This window comes from Indicator indicator, chromosome 14 (assembly GCF_027791375.1).
Source record: "Indicator indicator isolate 239-I01 chromosome 14, UM_Iind_1.1, whole genome shotgun sequence".
Lineage (NCBI taxonomy): Eukaryota > Metazoa > Chordata > Aves > Piciformes > Indicatoridae > Indicator > Indicator indicator.
In genome coordinates, this window is record NC_072023.1 from 13717612 (window position 1) to 13732988 (window position 15377).

A 15377-nucleotide genomic window follows, 5' to 3' on the forward strand; every position below is an offset into this window, starting at 1 on the left:
AATGATGCTTCAGCTGGGACTGTTGGTGAGGCCAATCAAGACTGGTTTTTCACTTCTTCAAAGAGATTAACTCATTACTGAAGGGCTGGCCTCTAATTAGTTTTATTTTTAGACACAACATGCACAAAAGTATTTTAAAAACAGGGAAAGATTTCCTTTTAGGAAACATAAACAACAGCCAGGTAGTAATTGGAAGAAAAACATTGTTTACCATTATCTCTGACACACAAATCCTAGATTTAAAGTTAAATTGGAAAAATACAGATTACAGAAGACATGGTTTCCATCTAAGAAAAAACACGTTGCTAGCCAAGTTGGACCACGTGTATTCCTGTTCATTTCTGAGGACCAGTAAGGATGCATTTGATCTGGAAGCCATGTTTTGTCTAAATAGACCTCATCCATACACCACACAGGTTTGATATGAAGTGTATTACCCAATTTGAAACCACACTGTTCTATGAGAAACTACCCTGCAGTTTCAACTGAATAAGATTTGCTAAGTTCAGGGAGAGGAAGGCTAGTGTGAAACTAGCTTAAATGGAATAAAGCCTTAGAAAATAATTACACCATGTACTTCCAAAATCCCCTAACAAAAGCATGATAGCCGAAATGTGTCCACTGCCTGGAACAAAGCGGCCAATGGATATTCCAAGGAAGGGATCAGGCCTCAGGAACTGTGGCCTCAGGAACAGTAGGGAAATGCTTTGGGCACGCTGGGGAGCTGTGCAAGAGGACAGGTGGTCATGATCAGGCTTTGCAAGATTAGGTCAAGTGAAACATCACCTAAACATAATTGCACAAGTCACATCCTTGACAATCTCTATCAATTTATCATCAACCTGAGCATTCAGAGTTTTGCCATTCTTGTGCACATCTTCCACCAAACAATCAGACATGAGATCTCCTGTGGCTCTGACAGAGCCTGCAGACAACTATATGAAATGCTTTTTCCTAGGTGAAAAGAATATAGCCTAGCACCTATCTTTGATCCTTCCTGGACTGGCAATGCTGGGACTAGATCCCTCCACCAGGGTGGAAAAAAAAAAAAAAAACACCGCCACCAGTGGGTTGACTTAGATAGAGTGATGCTCATTGCCCTACCTCTGCAAGTGGGAAGCATCGAGGTCTGCACTTGAGCTGTTTAAACAAACTTCTGCTCAAGAATAGACTCAGAGTTCTCCCAAATCAGTAGTGACCTGAAGTTCCCCTGTTTACCAGTTTTAATAGCTTGTACAAAAGAAACCCCCCCCAAAAAAATCAAGCAATGGTCTTAGCCCAACATTTAGCCACCTGGCTACACTTTAGCTCAGTTCCAGACAGAAACAGTTAGAGCTCAAGGATCAAGAAAGAGCATGGGTAAAGTCATCACTGATTAATTGGCATTTCATAGTTTTTTTAATATCCAGGCCCCAGAAAATCTGCAATACTCAGAAGCTGCTGTCTAAATTCAGTGTGAAAAGACTCAGTGATGGGCTTTTGTCAATAAGTGCACACACTTCATGCTTACTTGCTTTACTCAAAGTACAAATCGTAAATAGTTGTATGTGACAAATTCCCCAGTATTGAATCTTCACGGCTGCCAAGCAGCATGCTGTAGAACAGAACAAGGAGGGCTATAATTTTCTTTTCTTCATTTTGTTATTTGACCTTCAGTTTTTCAGTTGTCCTTGGATCAGCCTGGAACTAAATATAGTCCTTTCAGCATTATTTATATGTTTAACCCAAAGCTACCCACATGTGTCAAGGGACTATCATAACACTCTTCTAAATTATTTTAACGGCTTATTTTAAATTGGAAAATGTGGGTTTTGAAAAACCTTTGTCAATTAATTATGATTTCACAAACTCCTACCAACTCTCTTGTGTTTTGTAACAATTTACTCACAAACTATAAGACAAAGCCCCCAACTTGCTCATGGAAAGCTCTTCAAACTGTCCAGCCTTTGAAAATTTTGGCTGATATTTCAGTTAGCACATTGATAATTATTTTGGCTGCCACCTATTTAGAAATGCAATGAAATTTACAAATAATACTAATTTAAATAAAACACAGGTGGATCAGCTGCATCCTTGGGGATCAACAGTCCTGGGTGACTGAAATGTTCCTTAGTGCACTGTATCTCTACAAACTGTTTGGAATGGGGACCAAACCCTACCACATTCAACTCAAAGTCATTAGCATCTGACCAAACCCGGTAATTCCTCCTGAACCGAGCAATATATTTTTCAGTCAAAAGGTCTTTGCCAAGCAAGGAAAGACAAAACAGCCACTGTAATGATCTTCTGTGCAACCTTGAGAAAGGGCATTTTCCATCTCAGGTAGTGTTTTTGTGGTATGTATGCCAGCCACAGAGCTAATCAGAACAAAGAGCTGGGTGGGTGGGCAGGCAGACAGACAGATGGACACACATGCACACACAGTTTCTGTCACGTAAGAGCAATTTCTCTCTGTATCATCAGAATTCTGCAAACAGCATCAAATTTCTTTTATTTACATAACCAGTGTGAGCAACTTCAGTGAAGGATTTATGGTGCACCTTGGGTTTCTGTGTGGGTTGCTCTTTTACTGTATCAATATTATGTATAGCAACATTTTTCAGTCTAAGAAAGGTCCATGTGAAAGTTGAAAGGCGAGAGAATAATTTCTAAGTGTTCTTCAGGTAAGAAACAAGGCAAAACCCAGGGAAAACCCAGGGAAAACCCAGGGAAAACCATTTTATCTGTTTTATCACTGGTGTAAGCAATGCAAGCTAAATTCAGGCTATAAATTTAAAGGTCCTGCACTAGTAAATCAGCTTAGAGCAGTTATTTAAGAGTTCAGAATTTCTTGGGTAATGAATAAGTTGTCCACATAAATTTTACTGAAATACATTTAAATTTTATAGTCAGTTCTATAACTTTACACAAAATAGTGTCACTCAGGAAAACAACCAGCCACTGACATCAACAACCAGGACAAGAATTCTGACTGTTGACCACCTCCACTTGAAGCCAAATTTCCAAAAGAACCGAACACCTAAAACATTTTGCCCTGTTGAAGAGTCAGCTATGTTACACTTGCCTTTCATTTCCTTAAAGCTCTGAGTTTGAGCTCCAAAGATGCTGCAAGCCTAAAGGCTCAGATATAAGTAAATCATCTTGGGAAACAGATTCACAAATACAACTTTAAAAAAATTGATTCATGTGCACTTAGCAGTTTGTGACTTTTCTGCTGAACTTTTGCTGCTGCTCCCTAACTTCAAGAGGGCGATTGCATAACAGAAATGGAACTGAGTTCTCAAGCAAGTTTGATATTCTTTTTCAAGGATACAGTAAAACCAGGTTTCTGGCAAGAAGCCTCTGATCAAAACCATCCCAGCTACACCAGCCAAAGCACTCATCTGGTAGAAACAAGTACTGCTAACTCAAATTCATTAATATGGAGAAATTAATTTTGGACCAGATCAGGTACAGCCTATCTTCACTCAGTAGCAGAGCAGAAATGGCATCAATTATTGGTACTCCAAATAATTACATCAAAATTGTCTCATGCCCACCCTGTTCCAGATCAGATCTGCCTTTCAGCATGATCCAGTGCTGACAAGTGTGAGCCCACAGCCCAAGCGCTTCAGTGACAGACGCTGGAGGGGTTTGGGGAGACTGCAGTTTTTCATAAACACAGAACAAGATATCAACAACAGAATGAAGATATACAAGGCAAAACCAAGGTGGTGTCATAAAATACATTCAGGGTCAATAGCTAACGTCCCTGTTATAAAAATTCTATTGGTTTTACCCAAGGTTATTTCCTTAGCTGCCAGAAATCATTTGGCTAGAGATGGGATAAGGGGTTTGCTTTGGGCACTGAGCGTAATCTAGGATCAGACCAGTATGTTGTTCTGCTTATTTAGAAGCTGTTTGCTCTGAGTCACTTGCTATGTATTTATATATAAACATAAATGCATACATATGTGTGTACATACATGCATACTGACAGTGTGTTTACAGAAAAGCTCTTGGGAGCTTTTTGGATGAGAAGCCACAGTATTTTCCTTCAGTTCTAAACCGCACTTTATCAAGACAACCAGAAGTACTGTTGGAAATTTTTACTGACCTCCTTCCCACCGCCCACCCTCCTTCCCACTGCCCCCTCTCCTGCCCCTCCCCCCCCCCCCAACAAATTCATTTTCCTTCACATCTCAGAGGCTACTGACTATTGTAAAAAGATAGTCCATTAACCCAGCAGTGCTCCAGCTTCTGCCACCTTTCCCTGATCCTGCTAGGATAAACACTACTGTCCCAAGTTAGGAACATCTGGCTTAGCCACCCTCCTCCTGTACAGAAGCACATCTCAGGAGCAGGAAGATGAGCAGAAAGATGATGCTGAGATATGAGATAGCTGCAGCTCTCCCTCTGCCAAAGGCTGATCTACAACTATTCCCAAGCATGCAAGACCTTGCTGTGAAATTTATCTACCAGCTCTTCATCCAGTATCCTCTGCTCTTTCTCATGCCTGATCTCCTTCCATGGTGCTGCTAGATCTTACACACCCCAGTGAAGCTTTTGGCCATTCACTTGAGCCTCTGAATTTGGGCTGTAGCTTCATCCCTCCCATGTTTATCATGCACCGAAACTCACTCAGATTATTTCTGCCCTCATCATCCTACGGACAAGAGTCCTGACCCACTCAGAGTGAAGACACAGTAGCTGTGGCTGCAGAGCTCTTCCAGCATACCCTCTAGCACAGCTAAGCTGTATGCTATTAAACAACCAAGCATCTCATTGCTATTAATAGTCTGGTCATTACAGCATTGTAAAAGAAAAAAGAAGTAGAGTTTTTTTGTGGATTTGTTGTTTTGGGGGTTTGTTTGTTTCTTTAGGGTTTTTGGTTTGGGTTTTTTTTATGATGGAGCTGCCACTGTCTTGAGGAAACCCCTGTTTTGCACACACAGAAAAGCACACACGTATTTCATATGGTGCACTGCAAGCTGCACAGAATAGAAAGCAGCTGGAGGAAAATGGCTATAGAGAAATGGTTCTCCTGGGCATCATCTGTTGATTTGTTTTGTTTATAGAAGGAATGAGATTTTTATCTCTGCTCAAAATATAAAATGCTTTCATAGCACTGAACTCACTGCTTGGCTATGCTCTCACTCAGGAACGTATATAAAAAGGAGGTGAAGGAGAGAGAAAAGGCTTTACTACAGACTCCCCAGCAATGTCAAAAATTATACAGTCAAGGCTTGCAAGAAGAAACCAGCTTGCAAGTCACCAGCTATCACAGGAAAAGGGGTCTTCTTACTATGTTTTGAATAGCTTGTTTCTAGTAAAACTGAGGAGTCAAGTTAGGGGACAAATTTCTCAAATCTCAAGTCTCAAATCCCAGCCTGAGTCCTGGCAGAATGAACATCCTTACACTGTAAATACAGCTGTCCTCACAAGATGCATGGTCTGAAAAGGCACAGACTCTTAAACAGTCCTTCCACCATCTCATGCCCATAGCTGATTTTCCAGGCTACCTCTGCAACCTTGTTTTGGGGATTTTCCTTACTGCTCTGTGCCTAATACCCAAAATTTGATGGTCTCCTTCTTTCAACAAGAGAACAATGGACAGTTGGTTTTCAATTCAAGATGATAGTACTGTTATTTATACTAAGCAAAAGTCATATCTCAGGAAAGGAAATAAATTGTGAAACCACTAAATGCTTAAGTACTGCTAACCATTTTAATGTTTTAAACTTCACAAACATAACTACTGAGGATGATGTCCAAACTAAGACATGACATGAAGCCTAAAACTTTCTGGTAGACAAAGTAAATTTAAAATGCTATTATTCTAAGATTTGAAAGGCTGAAGGTTTGTTGCCATAGCTAGGAGTAGTTAACACAAAACTGAGGAGCCTTTATGTTGGCACCACCTGTTCTTAGCTCTTGAAAGGACATGAGACAGCAAATCAGATATATATCTAGAAGTGAAAGGTGCTGAACATCACTCCAGAAGAGTCCTGCTTCATTAGCCACAGAGTGTATCTGAAGTCTTTCTAGAACCACCAAGATGTTCATGCTCTCCTTAAAGCTATGTTGTCTCTCACTTAGCCAGAGCTCTGACCTGTCTGGCTTCTAAGAAAATATTTGGGCAACCCAGTCTCCCATGCTGGGTACAATACATCATCACTTTCAGAGACATTAAACAATCCACAACATTAGTGGCTTACAGGCTGAAACCTATTGTTACACAAAGAGTTTCTCAGTTTTTCCTACCATGATACCTATATTGAGGTCTCTCTTGGAGAGATTGCTGCATCTTAACTCATCATGAATATTTCAGAAAAATCTTAAAATTGAAGTTTGTTAAATATTTCAGAGAGCAAAAGGATCACACTGATATTTTAAGAGCTGAAAGAAGGTCCTTGCATTCTTGACTGTCCCTCATGCTAGCATGCAACACATTGAAGATCCTTAAGCTGCTCCATCCTCTCCCAGGGTGGCTGTATTTCATGTCTTTCCCACATTTCCAACCCTGTGCCTTGATGACCTCTTCATGTTGTTATAGCTCTACCAAGAGAGTGTTTACATAAAAGCTCTTTGGAGCTTTTTGGATGAGAAACCACAAACATGTATGCACAGATAGCATCAGATTTATTGCTACTGAATAAGTTAAAAGAATACTCAGGGTTACAGGTTCAAAACCATGCCAATAGTTCTCACCCAAGAACATTTATACAGCAGGAGCTTGTGATCATATAGTTACCAATAATACATCTTCCCTAAAATCCACTGCCTTTTCTTCCTTCCTGCACCCCTCAAGTCCTAACAAGAATCACAAGGTTTCTACTAGCTGAAAGGAACTATTCTTTCCAAGGAAGCAGACTTCATTTTGTCAACACAAGCACACAGCCACTGCCACATATCCTACTCCAAACACACATCTCAGTTCAGCTCCTTTCCTCCAGCCTCAACTTTCCCAAATATACTTGACCTCAATCTGTAACAACCCACTTCAAATGCATACAGAGTCATATCCTTCTGTTCCCACCCGTTCCTCCCATTCTTTCTCCACCTATTGACGGGCATCAAGCTTCTTTTTCCTAGCCTCAAAACAAAACCAATATAACAGAATATGCCTTTTCCCTTGTTTATTGCTGCCTTAATATTCTCCCCTAACCCCAAAGGTTCTGCAGAACCATGAAAGAAGGGGTTGGCCAGAGAAGGAACTACCAGAGGAATGAGTATGGAGAATTTACCACATGCTAGATGACCCCTGCTTTATAACTCTAGTATCCTCCATTGACCTGCACAATCACTCCAGCCATAGAAAAAACATGTAAAATAGACAAACAGAATTTAAAAGAAATTGTCACCAGTATAAGCAATGTTACATATAGCAAGGAAATGAAAAGACAGACAGGGAACATAATTTTCTCGAGCTCCTCCACTATGCCTGTGAAAGTGACCCAAGCCAGAAAACACTTTGAGCTCTTTCTGCTAGCTGTTTCTCTGCAGTTCACACACTGAGCTCATGGAACAGTAAACTTTGTTTTTAACAGGGGAAAAAAGCCAAAAACAAACCTAGGGAGACAACAGATAGAAAAATCCATATAAAGATTTTGAGTACGTCAAGGGGAACTGATAAAAAAACAATCTTTCAATTATATGTCAATATTTTATTTTTAAATAGTTTTCAGACTTCTCCATTAAATACTGTATAGAACTTTCCTACAGAAAAGAAAGACATTGCAATCAAAGGCATTTATTGCTGGTGAGCCAGCAACAAGGACAAACACATCAGACACTGATGAAGCCTGATGCAAAAGACATAGAGGAGTGAAGATTAATAGAGGCAACTTTCTTCTAATGATGAGAGCAGAGTTTAAGGAGACAACAGGAAGCAGAATACAGATTTACTTTATACTCTGAAGAAGTTTCACCTGTCAAAACTGCCTGTTGATTTAACTTCCCATTTAAGGAGCACAGCCAGGCTGGCAGGACACTTGGTCTGCTATCTGAAAGACGTGGAGTGACAAGTTCAAGCCCCTTGGAGCACATGAGGATGCAAAACTAGTCACCCCAGTGCAGGGCAGTCACAGAAACTGCAAATATGCTCCCCCGGGGTTCACGGCAGAGCAGAGCTCATGGCACTGTTCAGAGGAATTACAGCAGTCTTGAGAGGCCCCTCTGAGCCTGGCAATTAAATTCACAGACACAGCAATGGGTAGAGTGCCCCACTGCTCACACAGGCAGAGCCTTCTCTTTAAGGAGGTTGATAACATTGCCTTCTTTCATCGTCTAATATCAATTCCATTTAGCGCACCAAGAGCAGTGTGTTAAGTTCCTGGGGTTCCTAATACAGTCAAGTAGATGGAGGCAGGAGCTCCTAAAACCTAATTAGAGCACCCAAAATTAGTTTGCAAGATCCCCAAGATAAACAGAGCAACCTGCCCCAAAACAAAAAGCAAATCAGAACTTAAAAATCAAAGTGCTAGACCAGAAGAGCTAAGTAAAAGCTCCAAAGAAGACTCCCAGGCAGAAGCTGCCTGATGAAGCCTAAGTAATTCCGTCCCTTGCCAATTTCTCCTGCCGGTGCAACCCAGTCCTGACCACACCCAGTCCATTCCAGCCCCTACAGGAAGGGAAAACAGAATTAGGATTGCTCAAAGGTTGTGTCCAGCTCCTGTTTGCCTGGCAGCACTTAAGAGCCAGCTTTGCAGCATGCTCCACAGGACACCAGCTATGGAGACAATGCCAGAAAATACCTAAATTTACTTGTTTCATGAAAGGAAGATAACCTATCCCTGTAGGTCTACCTTAGTATGTTATTAGTGCTATAATCTCCATGTACTAAAACCAAATTGTGCTTGGGGGATTTTATGGTGAGAGGCCTGAAAAGGTTTAGGGAAAAACAAAGACCAGGAGGAAAGAACAGGCCTTGGAGTGAAGTGCAAGCAAGAAAAACCAGCTATACAGCACTAGATGCTGAGCTACATTTGTCAGGATAACCAAGGTGTTACAACAGCCACTGAGGACATCTCAGAAAATTTAACTTTGAAGCTGAACAAGCAGTGACAGAAAACTGTTCTACCTCTCCCCCCCCCCCAACCAAACAAAAAAGGAGATTGTTATTTAACTAAAAGTAGCACAATCCAAACTTCACTCTGGATGATCAAATCTACTTTGTTTTCAGAGAAATAAAGTATTTAGTCATTTGTGGCATGGCACATTTCCAAATTATAATTGAGTAGCTAACTCTGCTTCTTCTCAGGCTCACCTAGAGATGCTTGATTTAGCTCAAAGACGAGGCCATATAGTGCACAGCTGTGGGATCAAATTATGTTTGACACATTAGTGGGAATTCCACATTTGCTTGATGTAAAACTGCATGACAAATAATTCAGAATATGTTGGGGTTTTTTCTGTAATAAACAGCAGTTTGCTCTTGTTTCCTGTTGAGTCAGATCCTTCTAGCTTTCATAATGGGATGTTTGAATGAAGAGGAGGGAAGCAGAATCACTTCTATAGATATAATGGCTGTTTTAGGGGGGGGAAAAAAAAAGGCAAGAAAGCAAACAGCTGGGGTTAACAGAATACAAAACCAAACCAGCCAAACAACAAAAAAAAAACCACCACCGAAACATCTCTGCTTTCTGACCTTGTAAATCTAATGCAGGGGTCACTGCAAGCTGAGAAGCTACAGGGTAGAATTAGGGGATCTCATCAGGGACCATAACTTCAGACTATTGCTCTAGCAATGAGACCACTTCGTAAATACTGATTCTTAGAGAAGCAAAAAGTGGTGCAAGATCTTTTTGTTGTTGGCATATAGTGGGAAAAATAAAATACATTACCTGAGATCTATCTTATCTCAGTTTTGCCTAGCTCAAGCCCAAATAAAAAGGTTCTGCAAAACTGGAATGCAGTTTTATTATGAGACAGATTATCTCTAGATTTTCTTTTCCAGAGTCATTCCCAAAACGATATAGTGCCACATAAGCAATAGTATTGAGGTTATATGTATCAAAATACTACCTATCCAGAGATTAGCTTCTGATGTGGTCTGGTATGATACCAGCTAATGAACTCTGATACGTGTTGTCCTCCGTGTCTAAGCATTTCCTGCATTTACGTGTATGCAAATACTTAGGCTAAAGGATAGGAGAAAAAAGGATATTGCTTAGTTTTCATTCATTTTGATCAGAGACAGCAAATGCTTTGGATCAGGATTGACCTCTTATGCAGTATCCAGTGGAATCCAAATCTCTCAATTTCCTTATACATTTGTGCAACACAAGTGATCATTAATGTTACTTCAGTGTTAACCCAGCGTTTTTCAGAACGATTTACCTTTTCAGAACTAGACAAGACGACTGCTAGTATATGTTTTGCTATGTTTGAAAGCATGCAATTAGAGGTATATCTTACAAACATAAACAAACACCTCCCATCCAACCTCCATGTTTCTAAAAAAACCCAGGTTAGTTTAGACAGGGAGTTGATAATCCAGTTTGAACACAAGTATCTGAATGCTGTGACAGCTGCTTCATAATGCTAAGCTTATGGTACATTAAACTTTAAAGCAAGATAAACTCCTGCTTTCATTTTATCAAACATCTTCCCAGACAGCAAAAAGAAAGACACAAAACAATGTTTGCAGCTACAACCAAGCATGGGATACCCAACTCAGTTTATGTTTGAAATGAAAATGAAGAGTATGTTGCACACATATACTACTATATTTTTTCAATAGAAAATATCACTGGGATTTGTCAATGTTAACCTCATTCCTCCCTTAAGTGTTTGTTTTTATTTCATGCGTGAAAAAAATACCTGAGATTCGCAGAGATGTGGCCAACAGAGACAGCAGTCCTTGCAACTGAGGAAGAAAGAGCTCTTAAAAGAAACTGCTGTGATAATCAGTTTGGCTAGCAGAAACTGCAGGTGGGAGGGACATGGTCAAGAGTTTTTTTTAAAGAGTGCTCAGTGTTGTACCACTGGTATTAATGAACTTCTTGTATTTAGCCATACCATGCCTTTCTGAGGTTGGTAAAGAGGTAATTTCATTGTCTGTCACAATAGTAATGAGGTAGCAACAGCTAACGAAGAATCCATGATAGGAGGTCAGCAAGACATTTTGATCTAATGAGAGCAAATCACACAAGTTTCCTTCTAAGACCTGTATCTTGAAGTTTATTTTTATGTAGCTACAGCTTCTCCTCCCTTTCTCAATCAGCCCATGTTTCATATGACCTCACCTTACCCAAAAATGTGAAGAGATTGGTCTTATCACAGTTCAGCAAGATACCACCTGCCAGCTGAACTGTGATACAGCACAGCTGGCCTTACAATGCACATTCTAACAGTGACTGAGGTTCAGCCAACAGGCAGCATCTCAAGGCTATCACTTGCACCACCTAGTATCCTGATCCACAAAAATCATGCTAAAGAAATGGCTTGACAACACCACAATTGCCATCACCATGTTGCTATTCTAGTGTGCGTTAGATCTATTGACTCTCTTTTCTACCTGCAATTGCCTTCTGTTTAGCATGTAAATCTTTTATGACCAATGAGATGGACAAACTCCCTATTCTTCATACTCACACAACAGTTGACAAAATATGACCCCCATCAATCACAAGCTACCTCTACAACAAAATTTACAACTGCAATTATTAAATATACTAAAAAATGAGAATATGGCTAGAATGAATACATCAAAGGAAGCTGGCATTATTGCTTTATTACTCCTACCATACGTAACTTTTGTTTTCTGACTCCTAGAAGAGTCAGACCATTGGGTAAGAACATGATTGTAATAAGAACACTCTCTAGAATTAGAGATCTTTATTTCTATTAGCAACCCTTTACAGGTTCTTTAAATAATTCTTTGAACCCAAGGTTTCAGCCATGAATAAAGGAAGCTGTAAGCAGGCACTGGGCTTTACTCATGTATTTTTAAACAGACATGCAGTACAAAAGAACTTTATAAAAAAATAGACTCCAAAACAAATAGATTGACAGGTTTGAAAAGCAACCAATGCACTTGCATATGTGCTTCAAACCATTCACCTTACAGGTTCAGTCACTGCATTTCACTGATATAAGTGGATCTGAATAGCTTAGCCACCAGGTAAACCTACTAATAGCCCACAGATGTTGCCTAGCATATTTCATTGCAAGTTTAATAAACACCAGCTTCTCATTAGAAATGTGACCTATAGGCATCTGTATTTAATAAGCTACTTAAAATCAACCTGTAGATCAACAGGATTGGTTAGAAATAACCATTGGTAGGTAAGAATATAAAACACTATCTCATATAAAACTCCTTTACTTGATGCCTTCACAGAAGTCACCTCCAGCCGGGAAAGGACAAACACTAAATGTGGTATCTCTATTGCAAGGCAATTTCCCACCTCACTCCTAAATGGGATTTTTTGAAACTTACATGGTAGGCACTCAATTCAGCAGCTGAGAGTCCACAGCCAGGAGCCTGGTTTCACTGTTGAGTTTGCAATTAGAGCTACATTTGTTTATGGCAAGACCGAATTCTGCACCGTGTCTTTGCTTCAAGGGAAGAAACATCCTTCCTTACATTGAACCAGAAAAGAAGGCTCTAGAGAAGCATGCACTAGAACATAGCCTACATTTACACAGAGCAGTCTGTGCCTCCAGAGACCTCAGCACATCTTGACATGAACTACGTGGAAGCATCAGGCTCTTTCAGCCCACTTACAGAAAGCCAGATCTCGCCAGTCAATCTGCTGCATTTCTGAGCTGGGGATGTGCATGTGCTCTCCCTCTCATCCCCTTAAGCTCAAAGAGATGCACAGGTCAGCAGCTAAACAGCATGTTTTACTGAAAGATCTAGTGCTGCCATCCTTTTCCCCAGACAAAATCAAAAGAAAGTAGGACTTGGATGTTTGTGATGATTTGGGCAGCTCTTATTAAGAAAGCAGGCTCACTCACCCACTTACTTGATACGGCAATGCACATCTAATATGGGCTTGACTTGTCCCCTTTTCAGTCTCTCTAGACTGTTCCTTGCCACAGAATGAAATTGAACAAAGCTCAACAGGGCCAAAGAATGAAGAAGTGCAGAAGTGATCTATCGTTTCCATTACGACAACAATTGTACTAAATTCATGGTGCCATCACTATTTTCTTCTAAATAAGCATTAGGTTTTTCTCAGAGGTTCTTTTTCTACCTGCATCCCTGAAGTTTTTTCGTGTTCAGGCAAACAAATGAGAAAAAACATTGGTTGACTGGAAGGCAGGATTTGAAGAGGTATTCAAGCAAAAACAGTCACAAAAGCATTACCAGTTCAGCTAATTTAATTTCTGAAATAAATTATCTGGACAAGGTGGGTTTGTCTTTTTTTTTTGTTGTTGTTTTGTGGTTTTTTTGTTTTGTTTTGTTTTGTTTTAGCACAGCTCACTGCAATGCTCACTGTGCTAACCATGAGAGCTGCTGTTACTCTGATTTGTATCCACTACTGGGTGTGGAAAGAATAAGGGAGGAAATTCAAGCAGAAGTTAAAGCATCAGTACCCTTAAGCCAAGAAACCTGGCAATGGACAAGTATGCAGAGTACTACAGAGAAGAAGTCCAGCAAGTATTCAGTTTCTTTCTGACCAGCACCAGTCTTCCTGCCACCTATAAAAATTAACAAGAAATCAGCAATAATTTCTTAATTCTGTAAACAATTTTAGCAGTTTGCTGGTAAAGTACTTAATGCAAACATATTGCAAGGAGAGAATTCTCTAAACAGCATCATGAGTTCTGTATTTATTTCAACCTCTGCAGCCAAACTATCTCCCCTTCTGTGTCCCTTCTAGCCAATTATCTTCCTATTTCCCCTTCTGAACAAAAGACTTTATAGATGTTGGCAGAGATTCAGCAGGCTCTCTGTCTGCTCTGCAGCCCCTATCACTGTTATCACTTACCAATACAGCAGGACCATGAAGATCGCCAGTAAAGCCAGGGTGACTGTGGTACTATTCATTTCTACAGAGGCAAATGCCAGAAGATCTACAGGTTCCATTTTTTCCACTACAGCTCCAGGCTTGAGTGGTGTGCACAGGGAAAAGTCTCCACAAGAGCTGATAAAGCCTTCCACAGCTATATGAATGGCAACTGCAAGGAAACAGGAACCAAGAGAACAAAGCCACATCAAGTCAAGTACGAACTGCAAACCTTTCCTGTTCTCATCAACTGCACACTGAGAGAGAACTTGAAGGTTCCCTGAGTGGTATGATGTAGCAATATCCCCCATCCCACTGTTGTTGACTGTCATGCCAGTAAATATTTACATACTTGCCACTTGAGACATCAGTGCTGTTGAATGGGTTTTTAGACATCAAGTGTGGGAAACTGGGGAAAGTATGGGGGAAAAAAAAAAAAAAAAAAGAGGGAAAAAGAGCCTGATCATGGAAGAATATAAAGAGCCACACTGTGGAAGAATATAAAGACCCTTTAGGGGTGCCCTGACATACAAAAAGTGGCATTCTCTGAAGTAACAAATATAGAGCATTTCTGCAACATAAAAATTCATTACCACTTAGTCTCCAGAATGGTTATACTTTAAACAAATGAAAAAAAGCAAACTTTAAATTATTACAACTGAAAGATGGAATTAGGGGAAAGTTCTTCTAATGTGATTATTAGAACACATGTGTAGAAACAAAAACTAATCAGCAGAAAAACCCAACTGTAGCACCAGGGTCCATAAGTCAGCACAGCACTGGTCCATAAGTCCACACAGCGCTGTTTGGCTGTATCATCTCAGGTTCATGAGTACTATACCAAATTTTCCTGGCTCAGTGCAGTGTTCCCCTTGGAGATACCATTAACCAGCCTTTCTGGAGATATTATGTATTGTATTTCCAGTATCAGGGTTAACATCACTTTGCACTGTAGCACAGTCAGGCTGTCACATTTCCATAAACACATAAATGGCCAAGCTTTGACTGCATTTAGAAAATGGTGTGTGTGTAATTTATATCTCAGCTTTCTTCCATATTTTCCTGCCTGCAAACCTCAATCCCATTTCAAGAGTCTGATCCAATCCAATTAGAAAGGTTAACCAGAAATCAAACTTTGAAGGACTTCTGTGGGAGAAGACCACCAACCCGCCACACACAAGATTATCAAATGCCATTATGAAAAAAATCTTCAGGTTTACAACAGCAGCAGCGTCTTGCAAGTAAACACGTGCCAGTGACAAAATTCCCTCAACGGGCCAGTATCATTTGTTACTTATTAAACTAGAAATACATATACACATACACACACTGCAGCTTTCCCACCTGTTCCAAACAACCTATTTGAAACTTAAGGAAATCAAAACTACCTAAAAAACTAAGTTTGTGAATTATATGGTAACCTTGAGAAACAGATAT

At 40.1% G+C, this 15377-nt stretch overlaps 1 protein-coding gene across 1 annotated transcript in view; it reads right to left on the bottom strand.

Moving 5' to 3' along the window:
* The window catches only part of TBXAS1 (thromboxane A synthase 1), a 222765-nt gene extending 208745 nt beyond the window's left edge, over positions 1-14020 (bottom strand). Inside the window, exon 1 of the mRNA XM_054386528.1 lies at positions 13923-14020. Coding sequence (XP_054242503.1) covers positions 13923-14020 — 98 coding nt within the window. The remainder of the gene's footprint in view (positions 1-13922) is intronic.
* Positions 14021-15377: the final 1357 nt, after the last annotated feature.